Here is a 17,936-nt window from a genome sequence, read left to right as displayed (position 1 = left end):
GCCAAAATTTTCTATAGTTACATAACTGGATTATTATTTTATACAACCACTTTATTAATATTTTATAAAATATTTAAATTTTAAATATCTCAATTTAATACTTTGTTATTAAAAATCAGTTATCATTGTTACAAAAAATAGATTATCATTTTAATTTCCTATTGATAGCTTATGTTGTTATATATCTTCCTTAATATAAAATAACATGCAAGAATTAGTTTTTAGTTTTTTGTGAACCGAAACAAATCTAAGTAAATCAATTTCGAAACAAGCTAGCAACCTCTCGTCTATACAAAGACAAGAACATGCATTTTCATGTTGAAAAATAATACTAAAATATACAAACTTGATTTTCTTGAAAATTTTTCACATGGAACCAACAATGTCACTATTTCAAGTCAACCATTACATTAGACTTGCAACAGTCTCATGTGTTGATTACAATCTTTTAACAAATAATATTTCACTTAGTTGAAACTACGAAGTATTAGACTTCATTTGTTCATTTTGAAAAATAAAAGAAACATATTTGTACACAATTATTGATATTAACTATTTTCCAAAAACATGCTAAATATATTATCTTTTAAAAAGAGTATAAAATTGAAAATAAATAAAATACTATAGTGTGATTAGATTTGAAATGTATGTATGGAGAGTTAAGAATGCAATGAATACTTACCTTATCAATGAGTTAATACTTTCCGATGCCGAATTTGAGAAAAATGAAATATAACAAAAATATTACAAATATATTCATGTTTTTGTATTTTATAGAAATATATCATCTTAATTTTGATGCATATGAATAAAATATTAAATAATTTTATATTAATATAAAATTTTGTAAACATAATCTATAAAAATTTAAATATGAGGAAAACTTTATATTTTAAGAAAATAAAAGTAATGCAGTGCTTACATAAATTTTTAGAATATCAATAATTTATATTTAACATGTTTTCATCGATATGATTGTTTATAATTACATATTATTGAGATATGAAATCTTGAAATTAAGTTTGAATATTATTTGGATCGGATTGGATTAACATCAATGTGGTTAATTTAGTATATGCTAAATTTAATATTCTAAAATTTATATCGAATAAATTTAGTTGGATATAAATTATTTGAGTTGTGAATTAATTTGAAGTTATTGTTGTATAATTTTAGTTTATGCCGAGCCAACTTTTTTTTAAAAGAAATACTTGTATTTTCGTTTTGAATAAATGATATAGATATACCAAATCTTTAGTTAAAAAAAAAAAATAACATGTGTGATTGTAATAATTATTTTTATAATAAACTACAACTTTATATAATTTATTACTAAATTTTAACAAAAAAATATTATACAAAAGGTAAAATTTAAAATACATCTATGAATTTATGTAATGCTATTCACTTACTCAAGTCAGTCTAACCGTTTCCTTCCTTTCCAGCGAAAGCACCTGAGGTTCATTAGGGAAATGCAACACCAATGAGACTTGAACCTAACTACATAAGGCATTGACACTACTCACAACTAGAAATTCTTGTAAGTATTTCTTACGAAAAATTTCTCAAAACAAGATTAGCATGAAATATGAGTTTTTTTAGTAGTGACTCTCAACCCAAAATCTTAAGACAATGGATTTATGGGTCTTCATTCTTATATAGTACTCCACTTTTTCATTTCTACCCAACGTGAGACTTAAACTCATACTTGGATTTTCAAACATATTTATATATGTAAGTTATAATTTATATATTAAAAATGTTGTCGATGATTTCTTTATGTTTGTCTAACATAGGTAAAGAAAATAATTTATTTAAAATTTTGTAGCTTTGTTTGAAATCTTTACTTTTATTTTAATAGATTAAAATATATTTCATCTATTAAAATGTTCTTTTAAATTTTTTGGATTTGAAATGAAAAATATTTTTATATTTTACTTGAATCTTTAAGCATTTGAATTTCATATTGTTTTAATGGATTAAGTTACTTAAATTTAACACATTAATGATTTTAATAAATTAAGGATTTTAATGAGCTAAAAATATATTTGAATGGATTAAAATATTTAAACAAGACATTAAACTCACAACTATATAGGTAAAGGTAAGTTATTTCAAGCAATCTTTATATTATAAATTTAAAAAAGTTTTACATTTTTCCTAAATCTTTGAGATAAGTTTTTGTCGGTGAGAAAATTGGTAAGGTTATAAATAATGAGGTCAATGATATTTGTGCCAAGAATCCGAGGTTTTACTTGGTGTGATGTGAAAAGTAATCCATGGGTAAAGTTGAAAAAAAGAAGTTGTACTATAGACAATGTTGAAATAATGAGAATGCTCTTAATTTCTAGTATTCAATTGTTGTTGGAGAAATTTGTGTACTATTGAATAAATATAATTAAATTCAGGTTGGATTTGTATTGTTGTTTTGAATTTAATCATCATAAACTTTAAGTTATTTAAATAATTTTAGCCATCTGTTACTCCAGAGATTCTTTATATTCATGTAGATATCTATATAATACGTTGTTTATACTAATATCCTTTGTTGAAATTGTAATAAGGAAAAACAAGTTCTGAAAAGATTGTGGTAGTTGATTTTTTACTTATAATAACAACATTACCATTATTGACTTATAAAGATTGGAAAAAAATTTAGTGGCTAGTATAAATGAGTACATCAATGCTAATTTTATTAACTATTTATATCCTTTTATACGTTCTTATTCTTATGTATTTCCTAACATAAATCTTCTTTGTTACTAAAAGTAAGTTTACTGAATCTATTTATAATACGAGAAATGGAAAATAATCCAAGATTTTTGGGACCTAATATTAGAGTGTGTGTTGTTCAACAAATGAGAAATTTAGGTACAATAGGGCATGAACATTACTTTTACCTCAACCATTTTTTATAGTTATGTGGTTACTCACTCCAAACTATCATAATTGTGATTTTATATATATATATATATATATATATATATATATATATATATATATATATATATATGATATTTGTATTATAAATATATGTCATTTGACTTTTACTCAAAAAATTTAAGGCAATGATGCTATGAGATTTTATTTTTATATAGTGTTTAACTTTGTCTTTTTATCCGATATGAGACTTTGACTCACCTTGTATTATTTCCAACAACTAATATTCTTTAAGTTTAATTTTTTTTATCATCTTATACAATGAATTTTAGTTTTTTTTGTTAATTTTATTGCATGAATGATCAAATATGGAAGAAAATTAGCAATATTCATGAATTTTTCCTTTCATTGTTCTTTAATGTAATTAAATTTATTTATTATTAATCTCTTTATTGAATTAAGGACTATTTATTATTATCCTTCTTTCATTTTAATATTCGTGTTGTTCTAATTTTATGATTTTACAATTTCAAAAGTAAGTAGTAGATTATTTTGAGCAGCAAAGGAGAATCAACTATTTTGATTCTTAAGGATAAGTTAAATATAATTAATCATTAATAAAACAATTTTTTAGACTATTTTAGTTTCACTAGTTCTAGAGAGATTGGTAGCAAACAAAGAGACTTAAGTTCTTTTAATAAATTGATATTTGAATAATTTTGTAGGTTAATGATAACATAATCAAGATTGACTAATAAAATCTATAAGAATTATTTGTCTTTTGAAAAGTATAATGAAGTTGGATCCCTTAACTATCTTATTCATTTGATTCATCCTCTAGGGTGTTATGCAAGCAATGTTCCATGCTCACTACATGATGATGATACAATCTCTTACATTATGTTTGCTTCCAATTCAATTGAGGTGTCAAATGTGCTTACAATTTGTGTCAATGTGTTCCTTAGATTTCTCACACAATCATGCTAAGTCATTCCATTGATTTTGGATGCAAAACTAAAAAAAAAAGAATGTTACTTTCCCTTACAAAGCAATTATGATGTTTCTTTTCATAAATTTTATAATTGAAATCAAATACTTCATATATATATATAAAAAGTGTGTGTTGTTCAACAAATGAGAAATTTAGGTACAATAGGGCATGAACATTACTTTTACCTCAACCATTTTTTATAGTTATGTGGTTACTCACTCCAAACTATCATAATTGTGATTTTATATATATATATATATATATATATATATATATATATATATATATATATATATATATATATATATATATATATATATATATATATATATATATGATTATGGTATTAGGAGTTTGATTGCAAAAAGAGACACAAAATGATATGAAGAATTAAAGATATGCAAATTGAAATAAAGAATTAAGCAATGAGGGAAGGCACAATAACATTAAATTTGAAAATAAGGTAAAGGGAGATGTATGTGACTTGCTCCCACGTGCCATGCTCCCACATTACATAACCATGCACGTGTCTTCTTCATATATTCATATTCAAATCACTTGCCATTACAACTATGAACACAAAAACTCTTTCTATACATTCCCAAGTACTTCTTAGGAGTTGCATTAGATTGAATAAACTAAATAATATTTGAAGTTGGAGTTTTGTAAAAGGAAATAAATGTGGTTATGAACAACATGTTTGGACCTCAAGATTTCTAGTATTGTGTATCTTAAGATTAATCAACATGTTCATATTATAATCTTAATCTTAAAACCATTTATCCAAAAACATTAGAGATATTTTTAGAATAATTTGATTATCTCTCTATTTTGTAGATTTTATCTCTTATTTAACGAGTTATACTTTAATAAAAATTTGTTAAAAAGATTGAGATAGAAAATAGGATGTTAATGTTTCTTTTTTTGTCTTTTTTGGTTGCTTTTTCTATTCACTCTTATAATTTTCTTTGGACAAATGTTCATTAATTACATAAACTTTTATTCTGTTCATTGTATTTGGAAAAGTCATCAAACATTCGACAATTCACAGATAGAGAATGGACATGTTTATATCCAAGAGATCCACACACCACTATTTCCTTTGATCTCTCAAAATATGTGGAAAAACAACCACCAAACCTTTGATGAGAAGCTTTCAGATCATGGCAACACAAGGGACATAAAGTTGCAAAAGGGTAGCATGTGATGTGAGTGCACTAACTCAGAGAAAGTTAAGCAACTAAAGAAATATAACACTTCACATAAAATAAAAACTCACATTTTATTATTCAGAGAATTCCCAACAAACTTTTTTGCTAGGATCATCATGGTCATGCATTTATTTGATGATATAAATGATAAAAAAAAAATAGAGAAATCCTTTGTTTATGTACATGCACACAACCTTAAGATGTGTTACAATGAACCTAACTTGTTTGTGTAAATGTCTCATTCAGTAATTCTTTTATCATCTTATGAGGGTCAATCCAATAGCAGTGACTATGAGAGTTGAAGGAAGACCAAATTTGAGATGGGTCCAAAAAGTTAATGTGTATCCAATATTTGGTGCTCTACGAGCTTGTTCACACACAACCAAGTTTGCAGCTGATCCTAACAGTGAAAAGTTTCCTGCTATGGTGCTCACCCAAGCTAGGATTAGCCATGCCTTCTTCTCATCTGCTTTGGAAATTGCAGCAGCTGAGGCTGCAACTCTTGCTCCAAGCAACAGAACTGTAAAACATAGATAGAATGTTTTGGTTCATCAGATGAAAATGCTCTTAGCAGAGATGAATATGAATCTAGTTTTGGTCGTTTTTTGTGTTCTAAAGACAAGAAGAAAAATTGTTTTGGCAAGTGAATGTGCTTACCAGTTGGTACATTTGAAGCCAAATTTGATAGGACAAGTATAACTACAGCAAGTACAGCTATTCCAGTAGCATGATCTATTCTGGAATAAGGTTCCATTAAGTCCCACAGAGCACTTGGAATTCCAGTTTTCTTGAAGCCATCTACTGTTATAAACATTCCACAGAAGAATATCAAAAGGGAATAAGAGACCTGTTTGTTCCAAGAAGAAAAATCACTGTGAGAGATTGTCCAAAGTTCAACTGGCACAAGAATAACAATAGCTAGGGTTTCAAAAGGAAGAGAGATAAAATGAGATTATGTTCTATGATATAAGTTTTACCTTGTCTATGCTAGGCCCTGCATCTTTGAAATCAAGCACCACCAAAATTATTGCAGCTGCAATTGCAGCCCATGCCATATTCACACCAAGAAGCATTGCAATCAACATCATCAATGTGATTGCATAAACACAAGATTTCCACAGTATCCTTTTCCATTTTATGCTCAAATAGTCCTCCTTTCCTTCTGAAGAGTGCATAATACGTGCTTCTTTAGGTCTATCCACTACTATTGCAACATCTTTTGAAGGATTAGTGTCACTGGTCCCGTCCTTAGGTGCATTTGTGGTTGTTGTGGAATCCTTTGAGTTTGTGCTACTAACACCCATCTGAACTTCACTTAAACTTGGCGCTGTTTGGTTTGTCATAGTGTGAACTTGAGAAGAGTTCTGAAGATTATTAGTTGGTTCTGAACTGTCACTGCATTCTTCAGAATTAAATGATGCACAATGAGTCATTATGGCTGGAGAAAACTGATGAGACATAATCTCCTCTTCTGCTACTTCTGAAATTGGATCCTCTTCATCCTTGTGAATAGTTAGTACCCTCCAATATATGACTATAAGAATTACAACATTCACCACAAGTCCTACAAGCATAGCTGGAAGAATGCCAGTTAGAAAACTCCCAAATGATATTTTGCCTTGAATAGCTATAACCAGATTCTGGGGGTTCCCAATTGGGGTTGCTGAGGACCCAATATTAGCACTTGAAGCAAGTGCAAGAAGGAAAGGGTAAGGTGGGAGGTTATGCTGCCTTGCAATTTTCAACACAAATTCAGTCAGCACAACACAAGAGGTGTCATTGGTGAAAAAAGCACTTGAAATAGCAGAAATCAGACAGATTCTACAAAGTAAGTCTTTTGGTCCTCTACTTTTCCATGACAGCAACTTCCCCAAGTACTTGAACAGGTCTGCTCTTTCAAGAAAAACAGTCACTACCATTGTGCCAAAAAGAAGACCAAGAATTGGAATATCAATTGCAGCAAAAGCTTGATCTGGAGTCAGAACTTGGAATATGACCATAAGCATTGCACCCAGAAGGGACCCTGCAGTTCTCCCAATAGGTAGAAAAGGTACACATGGGAAAACTGCTAGAACCCAGAACACTGCAAAGGCTACTGAACCAAGGACAACTTTTGGAGGAGGAGCCAGTGCCATTCTTGTGCTTAAACAAGCAACACTTCCCAAATTTCCAAACAAATATTCAAACTTTCACCTTTCAGGTCAACACAATACAAGGTTGTCTTGTAGAATTTCCTGAACATCGAAAGCCAATTGGTTAGTAACTTACTGAGACTACATGAAAATCCAACCTTTAAATAAGACTCCATTACTATTCAATCTAACACTTCATGACATGAATTAAGTAAATCATTATTTTTGAAGATTAACGATCAAACAGGTAGAGTGCATATTTTTTACGGTATTTGACAGAGCACAACTGCAGTACTATGCTGTACATAAACTTGAGTTAGATCAGACATTGGAATTCCATGCTATAAAACATGACAACAGTGTTGTAAGATAAAATCGCATGAATTTCAAAGCCCAGAATAAAAGTTAAAAGGAGTAGTTATGTAAAAAACAACTTAGGACAAAAATCATAATAAGCTGTAATAAAAAAAAAATGGTTAGCCAACCAACAATCCAATACCAATAAAAGATGTTTCAAGTCTTTGTCAATACCACGTGTAAGTGTCTTACTGGGAGAAATGGTGTTTTTTTCTTTGCCAACAAAAAAGAGCTAATTGGTACCATATTTGTACTGTCGAAACCTCATCCAAAAAAATACACTTGACTTGAGAACCATATCCACTTTTTCCTTTTTTTAAGGGCTAGCTGTCCAAAGTCAAGGCCTCAAATACTAGTATTTGCTTGCATCATGTTATGAAGTACCGACACAGTAAACATGGAGCAAAGTACATCTCTACATGCTAGAAAAATCGAACAACAAAAAGAGTTTCATTGAACCCTAGAAATGCATCAAAGAACACATAAATGGACTGTTCAACGTCTTCTAAAAACAAAGTTTTTATCTTTCTTCTGAGTTAAAACCACCCCTAAAAGCCAGAATTTGAAACCACTCAGTAGTACATGTTTTTGGTTTAAACTTACAAAGGTATTCATTTTTCCAATGTATATAAAATGAGAAAGAAAGATTTCCCACATCTGATATACAAGTATCTTCTGCCTCTTTCAGCTTTAATCCATAACCATATTGATCCAATGAACAGCAAAGACATATAACACAGCAGTTAAATCAAGCCAAAACATTCATCACACACTTTACATCATATCCTTATTACCTTATTGATAACTTGAAGGCTCCATGTAAAACTATGAACTCTGAGTCTTTCTTCTGAACTGGATTGAGAAAAAGTATATTCTGTCAGGAAAATTGCAACAGAGCTGAAAACTAGAGTTCACAATGATGAGAAAGATGAAGCTCTTGCTTTGTCATATATACATGAACACTTAAAGGATGAGTCATAAGCGGCAACTGAGTCCAGTTGGCTAAAAGTGACACTTTGTTTACATGCACAGTCTGGAGTATACAAGTCGTAAGAGGCAACTTATGTTCTATCACGTGTGGTTCATGATAGAGAAACTATCTTCTTCATTTTAAACAAATCCTATATAACTGGAATAAAAACTAAGTTACTGTGATATTTCAACTGCTATATTCTTGCATAAAAATTTAAACTTTGATTACCCATTGTAATTTTTAACCTGATAAAAAAACCTGTGTTAAAAAAGCTTTACCATGATGCTTAATTAGTTACATCTTCCAACAGGATAGAAGGAAGAAAAGAGACAACTTCGTACGACAGCTTGATGAGGGGACCCTCTAACACTCTGGGGTGTGTGTATGTGCAAAAAAGTCGTATGAGGCAACTTCAAACATAGCTTCAAATCATTATTGTGGGGCACATTCATTATTAGAGAATTGATTTTTCGAATTGCATTTTCAATAAATTTTACTATATGAAATTATGAGGGTACTTAGTATGTTATTTATAAATATCCAAAGCGGACTTCATAATTATTTTTTATATATTTTTTTAATAATAATTATAACCGTGTTTTATTTTAGTAATTTTTTTTTAAAATTCGGTGATCAAAATAAAGACAATATCAATGATTATTAAAGAATTGGTTAACATTTGACTTTATATATTTTTACTTTTATCTAAACCTATAAAATTAAAGTTATTTTTAAAAGGTTAAGTTTTAAAATTTAAATTTTGGTGCAATTTATTTAAATTTGTATTGTATTAATATTTTAATAAAAAATTTATTTGATTTGTACTTTAATATATATATATATATATATATATATATATATATATATATATATATATATATATATATATATATATATATATATCCCCACAAGTAACAAATAATGAGATGAAGATAATATCTCATAACTAATGCAAATTTTATAATTTTTAATAAAGTTAAATATACTTTTAGTTTTTGAACTTTTATGGAAAACTAAAATTAGTCTATGTTTAAAATTTTAATACATTTTAATCTTTACATTTTAAAAGTAAACAGATATAATTATTTTAGTCTAATTGATTATGTTAAATTTTATTTATATATTAAAAATATTGAATATAATTATTTTAATCCAATTAAATTATTATGTTTTTAAATCATTTTATGCTAATAATTAAATTATTTGTCATTTGATATATTTTTATTTTAATATTAGTCGACACGTATAACAAAATTTAACATAATTAATTGAATTAAAATAATTATATTTATTTATTTTTAAAAGTTAAAACTAAAATATATTAAAGTTTTAAATACAAATTTTATAGCTTCAAGATTAAAATTATATTTATATTTAATTTCTTTTAATAAGAAAAAATGTCTTGTTCATAGAAGTTGTTTGAAAGTGGTTGTCCAAAATGTGTTTATCGAATTAAAGGTATGGAAAACAATTTTAATTGAAATTAGAGTGCTTCTGTTGTCTTCTTCTTCCTCTGTTTCCTGTCTCAGAAGATAAGGTCTTCTGTCGCATTCCTGGGAGGTTTCTGGACACGTAGATTTTTTTTTCTTTAATTAAACTGTTTTTATTGGAGAATTAAAATTTCATATTTTGAAGTATTAAGACTTTTTTGAAACACCCACGTACGGGACACGTATGAGAAGCGTACCCGTATTAACATGGACATACGTAGACATGTTAAATATTTCAATACTCTTTGAATTTTATTGTAGAAATGTATTTTATATAATAAAACATCATCAATTGTATATAAAATATAATTATATGAATTTCAATCATAGTGTAAAGTTTGAATACACCTTAGTTAAGTAGAAGGATATATATAATCACATTGGGGTTATAAAAGATATTTATTTATCAAATATAGTTAGTGAATCTTATATTTAGTTAATCACACGATAATGTGGTACCAGTGTTGTGTTTGTGCCCTTTTGAGACAGATTAACTAGTACTAATAAATGTGAATAAATTAATATAAAATATATAACAATTTCTTTTATCTAAAATCTTAAAATAATAAATTTATGATGAAACAATAAAAGAAGTAAAGAGACAAAAATATGGAGGTGCTATAATAGTTTGTTAAGAAAATGTGAAAATACCTAAAATCTTTCTGTGATTAAAAAAAATCAATTTAAAGCTATGTAAAAAACATTAATACCCCACACCACATCGTCTCTAAAATTAAATTACTTTTAATATAATACTTAAATAAAATCGTCTTTCCAGCTTACTAAGTTATTTCTAGAAATGTATTAACTAAAAAATTATTTATTATTATTATCTAAATAGTGTCCCTTCTTAAAATATTAATTTTTATGGTTGACAATTTTTAGTTTTGAATTACTAAATTCGACTTCAACAAGTAGGTAATCTAAAAAATATTTTATAATTTTCAAGATAAGCAATGTTTATGAAAAAAATGTTTGAGTCGGTAAATATATAATTCTTTATGCAATGATTTCTACATTTTTCTATGCAATGTGGAAAATTAGTATTATATAATTCTTTATGAAAAAACATTTAGAGTCGGTAAATATATTTTTAATTTTGAAACTTTTTTAATTAATATTAACATCACAAGTTTGTCACAACTTATATGTTGTCAACTTTGTTAGATGATCAAACATGAAAAACTTCTAAAGGAGTTGTTTTTCAATTTTATTTAAACTTTTTTTCCAGAAAGTACTTAACTTTATTTATTTTTGTAAATCATTCATCATTTCAGAATTTATTACTAAAGAGTATCTCCTATTTATTTTTGTAAATCATTCATCATTTTAGAATTTATTACTAAAAGTATCTCCAATAATTTTGTACACTAACTACAAATAAAATAAATGTGATAAAAAAATTGTCAAAGTCTATACTCCAAAATATAACATGAGAATTGATTGAATCAATTATTTATATTCCAAAAATAACATTATGAATTCACTAAAAAAAATTAGTGATGAATAACCAAGTTTAGTAATAAAAAATAATTAATCACTATGATAATCAATTTATATCTTAATCTAAAAACTAAAAATTATTGATAACTAAAATAGTTTTAAAAAATATAATTAGTTTCTAAATTGGTAACTAATTTCTATTATGAATTGATTTTTAAATTAGTCACTAACATTAGCTACCAAAATAATTGATCTTTAAATTAATTTCTAATTAACTAGTTTATAAATTAGTATATATATATATATATATATATATATATATATATATATATATATATATATATATATATATATTCATAAAATTAGTTGCGATTTAATAGTTTTATTGTAATGATCAAATATGAAAATTGATATCCAATTCACCTTTAACTAAAATTCTCTAACCTAATTCTTTAGCAACAATTACATAAAAAATAATTTTATATATTGTTGTACTAAAATTATTCAATAATTCTTAGTTGAATAAAGTTAACTTAAAATCTATAATTGGATGGGAAATACATTACACTTTTTGATATGTTTACTCATATACATCAAAATTAACATAGTATATTTCTATAAAATACAAAAACATTAATATATTTGTAATGTTTTTATTATATTTATTTTTCTCAAGTTCGACACCGAAAGTATCTACTCATTGATAGAATAAAAATTCATTGCACTCATAACTCTCTCTATACATGCATTTCAAATCTAATCATACTATGACATTTTATTTATTCCAAAGTTTATACTTTTTTTAAAAATCATATATTTAACATGTATTTGAAAAATAGTTAAAATCAATACATTGTGTTCAAATATGTTTATTCTTTTTCCAAAAATGAGCAAACAAAATCTAATACTTCACAACTTCAACTAAGTGAAAATATCACTTTTTAAAGGATTCTAATAAACACATGAGACTATTGCAAGTCCTATGTAATAGTTGACTTGAAATAGTGACATTGTTGGGTGGAAAAATTTAACGAAAATCAAGTCCGTATATTTTAGTTTTATTTTTCAACATGAAAAAGGCATGTTATTGTCTTTGTATGAACGAGAGGTTGCATGCTAGTTTTAAAATTGATTTAATTAGTTTTTTTTTTCGGTAAAAACAAAAACTAAAAATAGATTCTCACGTGTTCTTTTATATTAAGGAAGATATATAACCATATAAGCTATCAATAGGAAAATAAAATGAACCCATTTTCTCTAACAATGATAACTGATTTTTAATAACAAAATATTAAATTGAGATATTTAAAATAATAATGCAGTTATCTAACTATAGAAAAGTTTAACTATTTGTTGTGTCAAACAAAAAATGACACTAACTATAAGATATGATAAATGAGTGACACCGTAAATAGATATGTATAGGTGGAATCTATGTTGTCGATGATGTATTCTGTTGTTACATACCAATAATGTTTTTTAATCTAAGGTTCTTTGAGTAAAAGAAAAATCATATAAAGGATGAAAGAACCATTGTAGAAGAAACATAAAGACTAAGTGTATCAAATACAAAATCGAAAGAACAATGACGGACACAATACCTGCATGTTACAACGTATCTATAGTTAATCCTAATCAATTTTGGAAAACCGATAAAGTTTTGAAAACAGAGCTCCCTATTCTGGCATTTCAAATTGCTTTTGTTGCTGTGTTATCTCGTCTCTTTTCCATAATCTACAAACCTCTGCATCAAACTCGTCTCATTTCACAAATCTCTGTAAGTAGATAAATCTCAATGTTGTTTTGTTTATGAAACTTATCTCAAAATTTCTTATATGTGTCATTCTAACAATGTAATGTGTGGGAATTCTAAATTATAATTACCTAGGTTGGTTTTCTACTGACACCGCCATTACTTGGAAGATTCACGGCAATTTTTGAGTTCATTTTTCCGGTAAATGGGGTCGTCAATGTCGAGGTCCTTTCTCACATTGGTCTCATTTATTATGCATTCCTTAGTGGATTGGAGATGAACTTAAATACCATTCTAAATGTGAACAAGAAGGCTGCAAGCATCGCAATTGCTGGGATCGTTTTTCCCATACTCGTTGCACCATGCTTATATGCTTTGTTTCGAAACGTTTATGGACATGTTATGATGTTTCCCCTTGAGGAAAGTACAAGTAATGCTTATATGATTTGGACTTTAATTCTCACTGTTACAGGTTTTCCTGTGGTAGCACACACACTTTCTGAGCTTAAGCTCCTTTATACTGGTCTTGGCAAAGCAGCTTTAACAGCAGCCATGATTGGTGACACCTATGGTTGGATTCTTTTCACTTTATTTGTTCCATTTTCAATTAATGGTAAAGGAGCTATCTACACTGTGTTATCCACGATAACATTTGTTGTTGTGTGCATCTTTGTGGTACGTCCACTCATTCAATGGTTTATTGATCGCAAAGAAGACAAAGATGAATGGAGTGATAACCAATTGCTCTTTATTTTCATGGGGGTTTTAGCCTGTTCATGTATTTCAGATTTTCTTGGTGCACATGCCATTGTTGGGGCTTTTGTTTTTGGATTAATTTTACCACATGGGAAATTTGCTGAACTGGTCATGTCAATTTCAGATGATTTTGTTAGCGGCTTTTTAGTACCTCTTTTCTTTACTGGAACTGGGATGAGACTTATGTTGATCGCAATTTTCTCCCAAGAAAGTTGGCCCTTTACAATTGTGATTATACTCTTGTTGTGTGCTCTAAAGATTTTAAGCACTTTATTTGTCACATTTTTCTTCGGTATGCGTATTCGAGATGGTTTGAGCTTGGGCTTGATTTTGAATAATAAAGGCACCATGGCATTAATAATGTTGAACATTGCTTGGGATAGAGCGGTATTGATCTATTTAAAATGTTGTATTCAATTGTTTTATTTTCTTAGATATACAATTGTAGTCTAATTCATAAGTTTTTGTTATGTGTTGTTGCAGATATTTTCTATTCTTACCTATGCTGTTATAACTTCCGCTGTTCTATTGATGACTATAGTTGTGTCTCCCATCATCAATGTCGTCTACAAACCAAGACAAATATTTGAACAGAACAAGCTAAAGACCATACAAAAACTAAGAGTTGATGCAGAGCTCCGATTTATAGCATGTGTTCACAATACTCGCCAAGCTGCAAGCATGATTAGCATAATTGAATGTTTTAATGCCACGAGAGTTTCCCCTGTGCATGTTTTTGCCTTGTACCTTGTCGAACTTACTGGACGTGCTGCTGCCCTAGTTGCTGCACATATAGGGAAGCATAGGAGCCAACTCGGAGAACAAAACCTGACCAGGTCACAAGAAGAGTTAGAAAGCATTCAAAACACATTTGATGCACTTGGAGAGGCATATGATGCTGTTAGAGTTGAGACCTTAAATGTGGTGTCAGCATATACAACTATTCATGAGGACATATACCACTCAGCAGATGAGAACCGCACAAGCTTAATCCTTCTTCCATTTCACAAACAATTAAGTTTAGAAGGTACTCTAGAAGTAACCAATGTTTCATACAAAGATATAAACCAAAATGTAATGCAAGGTGCTCCCTGCTCCGTGGGAATATTTGTTGATCGTGATTTTGGGTTAGTTCCAAAAATGAACCTTCATATTTGTGTGATCTTTGTTGGGGGCCCTGATGACCGTGAAGCCCTGGCTATTGCATGGAGGATGGCAGGACGTTCAGGAACACAACTTTCAGTGGTTCGAATTCTTCTGTTGGGTGACGCAGCAAAAGTAGATGCTTCAATTCACGATGAAGCACAAGGGATATTATCTGCAGTAATAGATACAGATAGGCAAAAGGAGTTAGATGAAGAGTATATAAGCACATTCAGACTTACAGCTGTTAACAATAGTGAGTCAATATCCTACTCAGAGATTGATGTTCATGGTGGTGAAGATATTCCTACAGTCCTCAATGAGATAGACAAATTTGGTTGTGATATTTACATAGTTGGTCAAGGAAATTGTAGGAACTCTAAGGTCTTCTCAAATTTGATGGAGTGGTGTGATTGCTTAGAACTTGGAGTTATAGGAGACATTTTGGTGTCAAATAATTTTGGTTCACGCTCGTCTGTGCTAGTTGTTCAACAATATGGATATGGAGGAATGGTTTTTGAAAATAATCTTAACCAGAAGGCCACTAACAAAAGCACGATTGAGTCTCTTGTTTGAAGACAAAATAAACATGAAGGTTTGCAATGAAGCACAAGGATTTACAAGAAAATGTTTTCTCAGCTTGATGTATATCAATTTACAGTATATAAGTGGCTGCAAACCTTACTTGATAAACTAGTTTTGTAAGACTGAATTAGACTAAAAATTCACTTATTAGAAAATGTGATTATTTGTTCAATATCATATAATTTCTTCTGTTTTTAATTTTAGTTTTGTTTTGTTATCATTTTATATTCATCAATAAAACTAATAAATGAACAAATTTCACATTTCTTATATTTCTTAACCACTTTTTGAATACTAATTTTTATTATTTTTTAAAATCCAATTTTTCTTTCCAATTTTTCTCATTATACATTGGTATTTATTTGTAATATTTTGCAAAATTATTTTCTTTTTATTCTGTAAACACATGTATTTATGAATCTTTTTCAAATTAGTTTGTAACTTAATTTAGCTTTGGTTTTATCATTTTCTTGTTCTCTCTTATATTTGTGTATATTGCTATTGCTTAATCACATGAATCAAAGGTTTGCATGCTTGAACTAACATACAAAGAAAAATAATAATGATAAACTAACGAGATAATATCCTTTTTATTTTCTTCTATTGTCGATGGCCACATTTGCTCAACTAACCATATAATAACACCATAAATAGATATGTATAGCTGCAATTTATATTGTCGATGGTATACTGTGTTGTACATAACAATAATGTGTTTTAACCTTAGGTTCTATGAGTAAAAGAAAATAGAAATAAAGGTTTAAATCACCATGGTAGAAGAAACATCGAAAGTAAGTGTAACTTATAGTATCTTTGTTCTTGTGAAGTAACACCCTTGTAAGAAGGTCGTGTTGTAAGTTTTCTCTACAAAAAATTATTCATTTGTATTCAACTTTTGTTTTGGATGTAGTAAGAAGTGATGAAAAAATATTTGAAGTTCTTATTCTTAATAGAATATCGAAAACGAATATAATAATGATCTATGTACTCGTGTTGTCAAGAGTATATGCATTTTGTTCGATGGTTGATTGTGAAACCCTTTAAGAGTTCTTTAAAGATAAATTGTGTATAGTCCAAAATGTTCGAATAAATGAATATAAAAATATTATGTTATTCTTGCTCTTTAGATTATTTATTATTAAACATTATACTACTTTGGCCAAATGTCTCGTGCTCTATTAATCTCCTTTTGAAACCTATATGTTATTTTAGTTTAAACTTGTGTAAGAAAGAAAACAAATTGTAATCTCAATTTGCTCAATATATCGATGTCATTAAATCAATATAACAACTTCATCAATTTTTTCTTTAGATACAAAATTTATCTCAAAGTTTTGGAAAAAATGTAAAACTTTTTAGAATTTATAATATATGGATTGCTTGAAATAACTTGTGCATATAGATGCGAGTTTAATGAAATTACTTGTTTAAATATTTTAATCCATTCAAATATATTTTTAATCCATTAAAACAATATGAAATTCAAATACTCAAAGGTTCATGTAAAATAATAAATTCAAATTATTAAAATATTTTTTATTTCAAATCCAAAAAAACATAAAAGAATATTTTAATAAATTGAATATATTTTAATCTATTAAAATAGAAGTAAAGATTTCAAACAAAGTTAAAAAAATTTCAAATAAATTGTTTTCTTTAGCCATGTTAGATAACCATAAAGAAACTACCTACAACATTTTTAATATATAAAGTATAACCTATTTATACAAATAAAATATCAAAAGTTATCATCGATTGCATCAAATCTGCAATAACTCTAAACCTTTTTTAAGTACTCTTATGCAAATAAAAATCATCGAACCTATTCAAAGAGATTTTAAAGAATGTTGGGAGTATTATCGGTTAGAATTGAGTAAATGAATAATATTCCATACATAAAGTTGAATAAAATAGATAGAAGTGATTAAGTTCAAAAGGAGAATTACAGCTTAATGGTTTAATTTGCTCGAAAATAATGTTCTAATATCTATGAATTTGTAAATGTATTTTAAATTTTACTTTTTTTGTGTAATATTTTTTGTTAAAATTTAGTAATAAATCATATAAAGTTATAGTCTATTATAAAAATAATTATTACAGTCACATATGTTATTTTTGTTTAACTAAAGATTTGAAATATTTGTATCATTTATTCAAAACTAAAATAAAAGTATTTATTTTCTTAAAAAAGGTTGACTCGGTATAAACTAAAATTATACTAT

The 17,936-nt window shown here is 27.7% G+C and overlaps 1 protein-coding gene and 1 pseudogene across 1 annotated transcript; one reads left to right on the top strand and one right to left on the bottom strand.

Moving 5' to 3' along the window:
• Positions 1-5,134: 5,134 nt before the first annotated feature.
• On the bottom strand, positions 5,135-8,614 carry LOC114181149 (silicon efflux transporter LSI2-like). The gene is made up of 4 exons (XM_028067509.2): positions 8,366-8,614; positions 6,060-7,316; positions 5,740-5,929; positions 5,135-5,602 (listed from the first exon to the last, which is right to left on the bottom strand). The coding sequence occupies exons 2-4, from the start codon at positions 7,215-7,217 to the stop codon at positions 5,340-5,342; spliced, it is 1,611 nt and encodes a 536-aa protein (XP_027923310.2). The 5' UTR covers positions 7,218-7,316; positions 8,366-8,614; the 3' UTR covers positions 5,135-5,339.
• Positions 8,615-13,062: 4,448 nt separating this feature from the next.
• LOC114180857 (cation/H(+) antiporter 15 pseudogene) lies at positions 13,063-15,705 on the top strand (annotated as a pseudogene).
• Positions 15,706-17,936: the final 2,231 nt, after the last annotated feature.

Source organism: Vigna unguiculata, chromosome 4 (genome assembly GCF_037176805.1).
Source record: "Vigna unguiculata cultivar grain cowpea cultivar isolate G323 ecotype 2 chromosome 4, ASM3717680v1, whole genome shotgun sequence".
NCBI classification, from domain to species: Eukaryota; Viridiplantae; Streptophyta; class Magnoliopsida; order Fabales; family Fabaceae; genus Vigna; species Vigna unguiculata.
The sequence above is the reverse complement of the archived record's forward strand: the minus strand, read 5'-3'. Positions and strand labels throughout refer to the sequence as shown.

Bases quoted from the DNA above. Each gene is read 5' to 3' on its own strand.
- LOC114181149 (XM_028067509.2), bottom strand. From the start codon at position 7,217: ATGGCACTGGCTCCTCCTCCAAAAGTTGTCCTTGGTTCAGTAGCCTTT. The intron at 5,930-6,059 runs GTAAAACTTATA...TGGAACAAACAG, and splicing joins CAGGGCCTAGCATAGACAAG to GTCTCTTATTCCCTTTTGAT. The intron at 5,603-5,739 runs GTAAGCACATTC...TATGTTTTACAG, and splicing joins GGCTTCAAATGTACCAACTG to TTCTGTTGCTTGGAGCAAGA.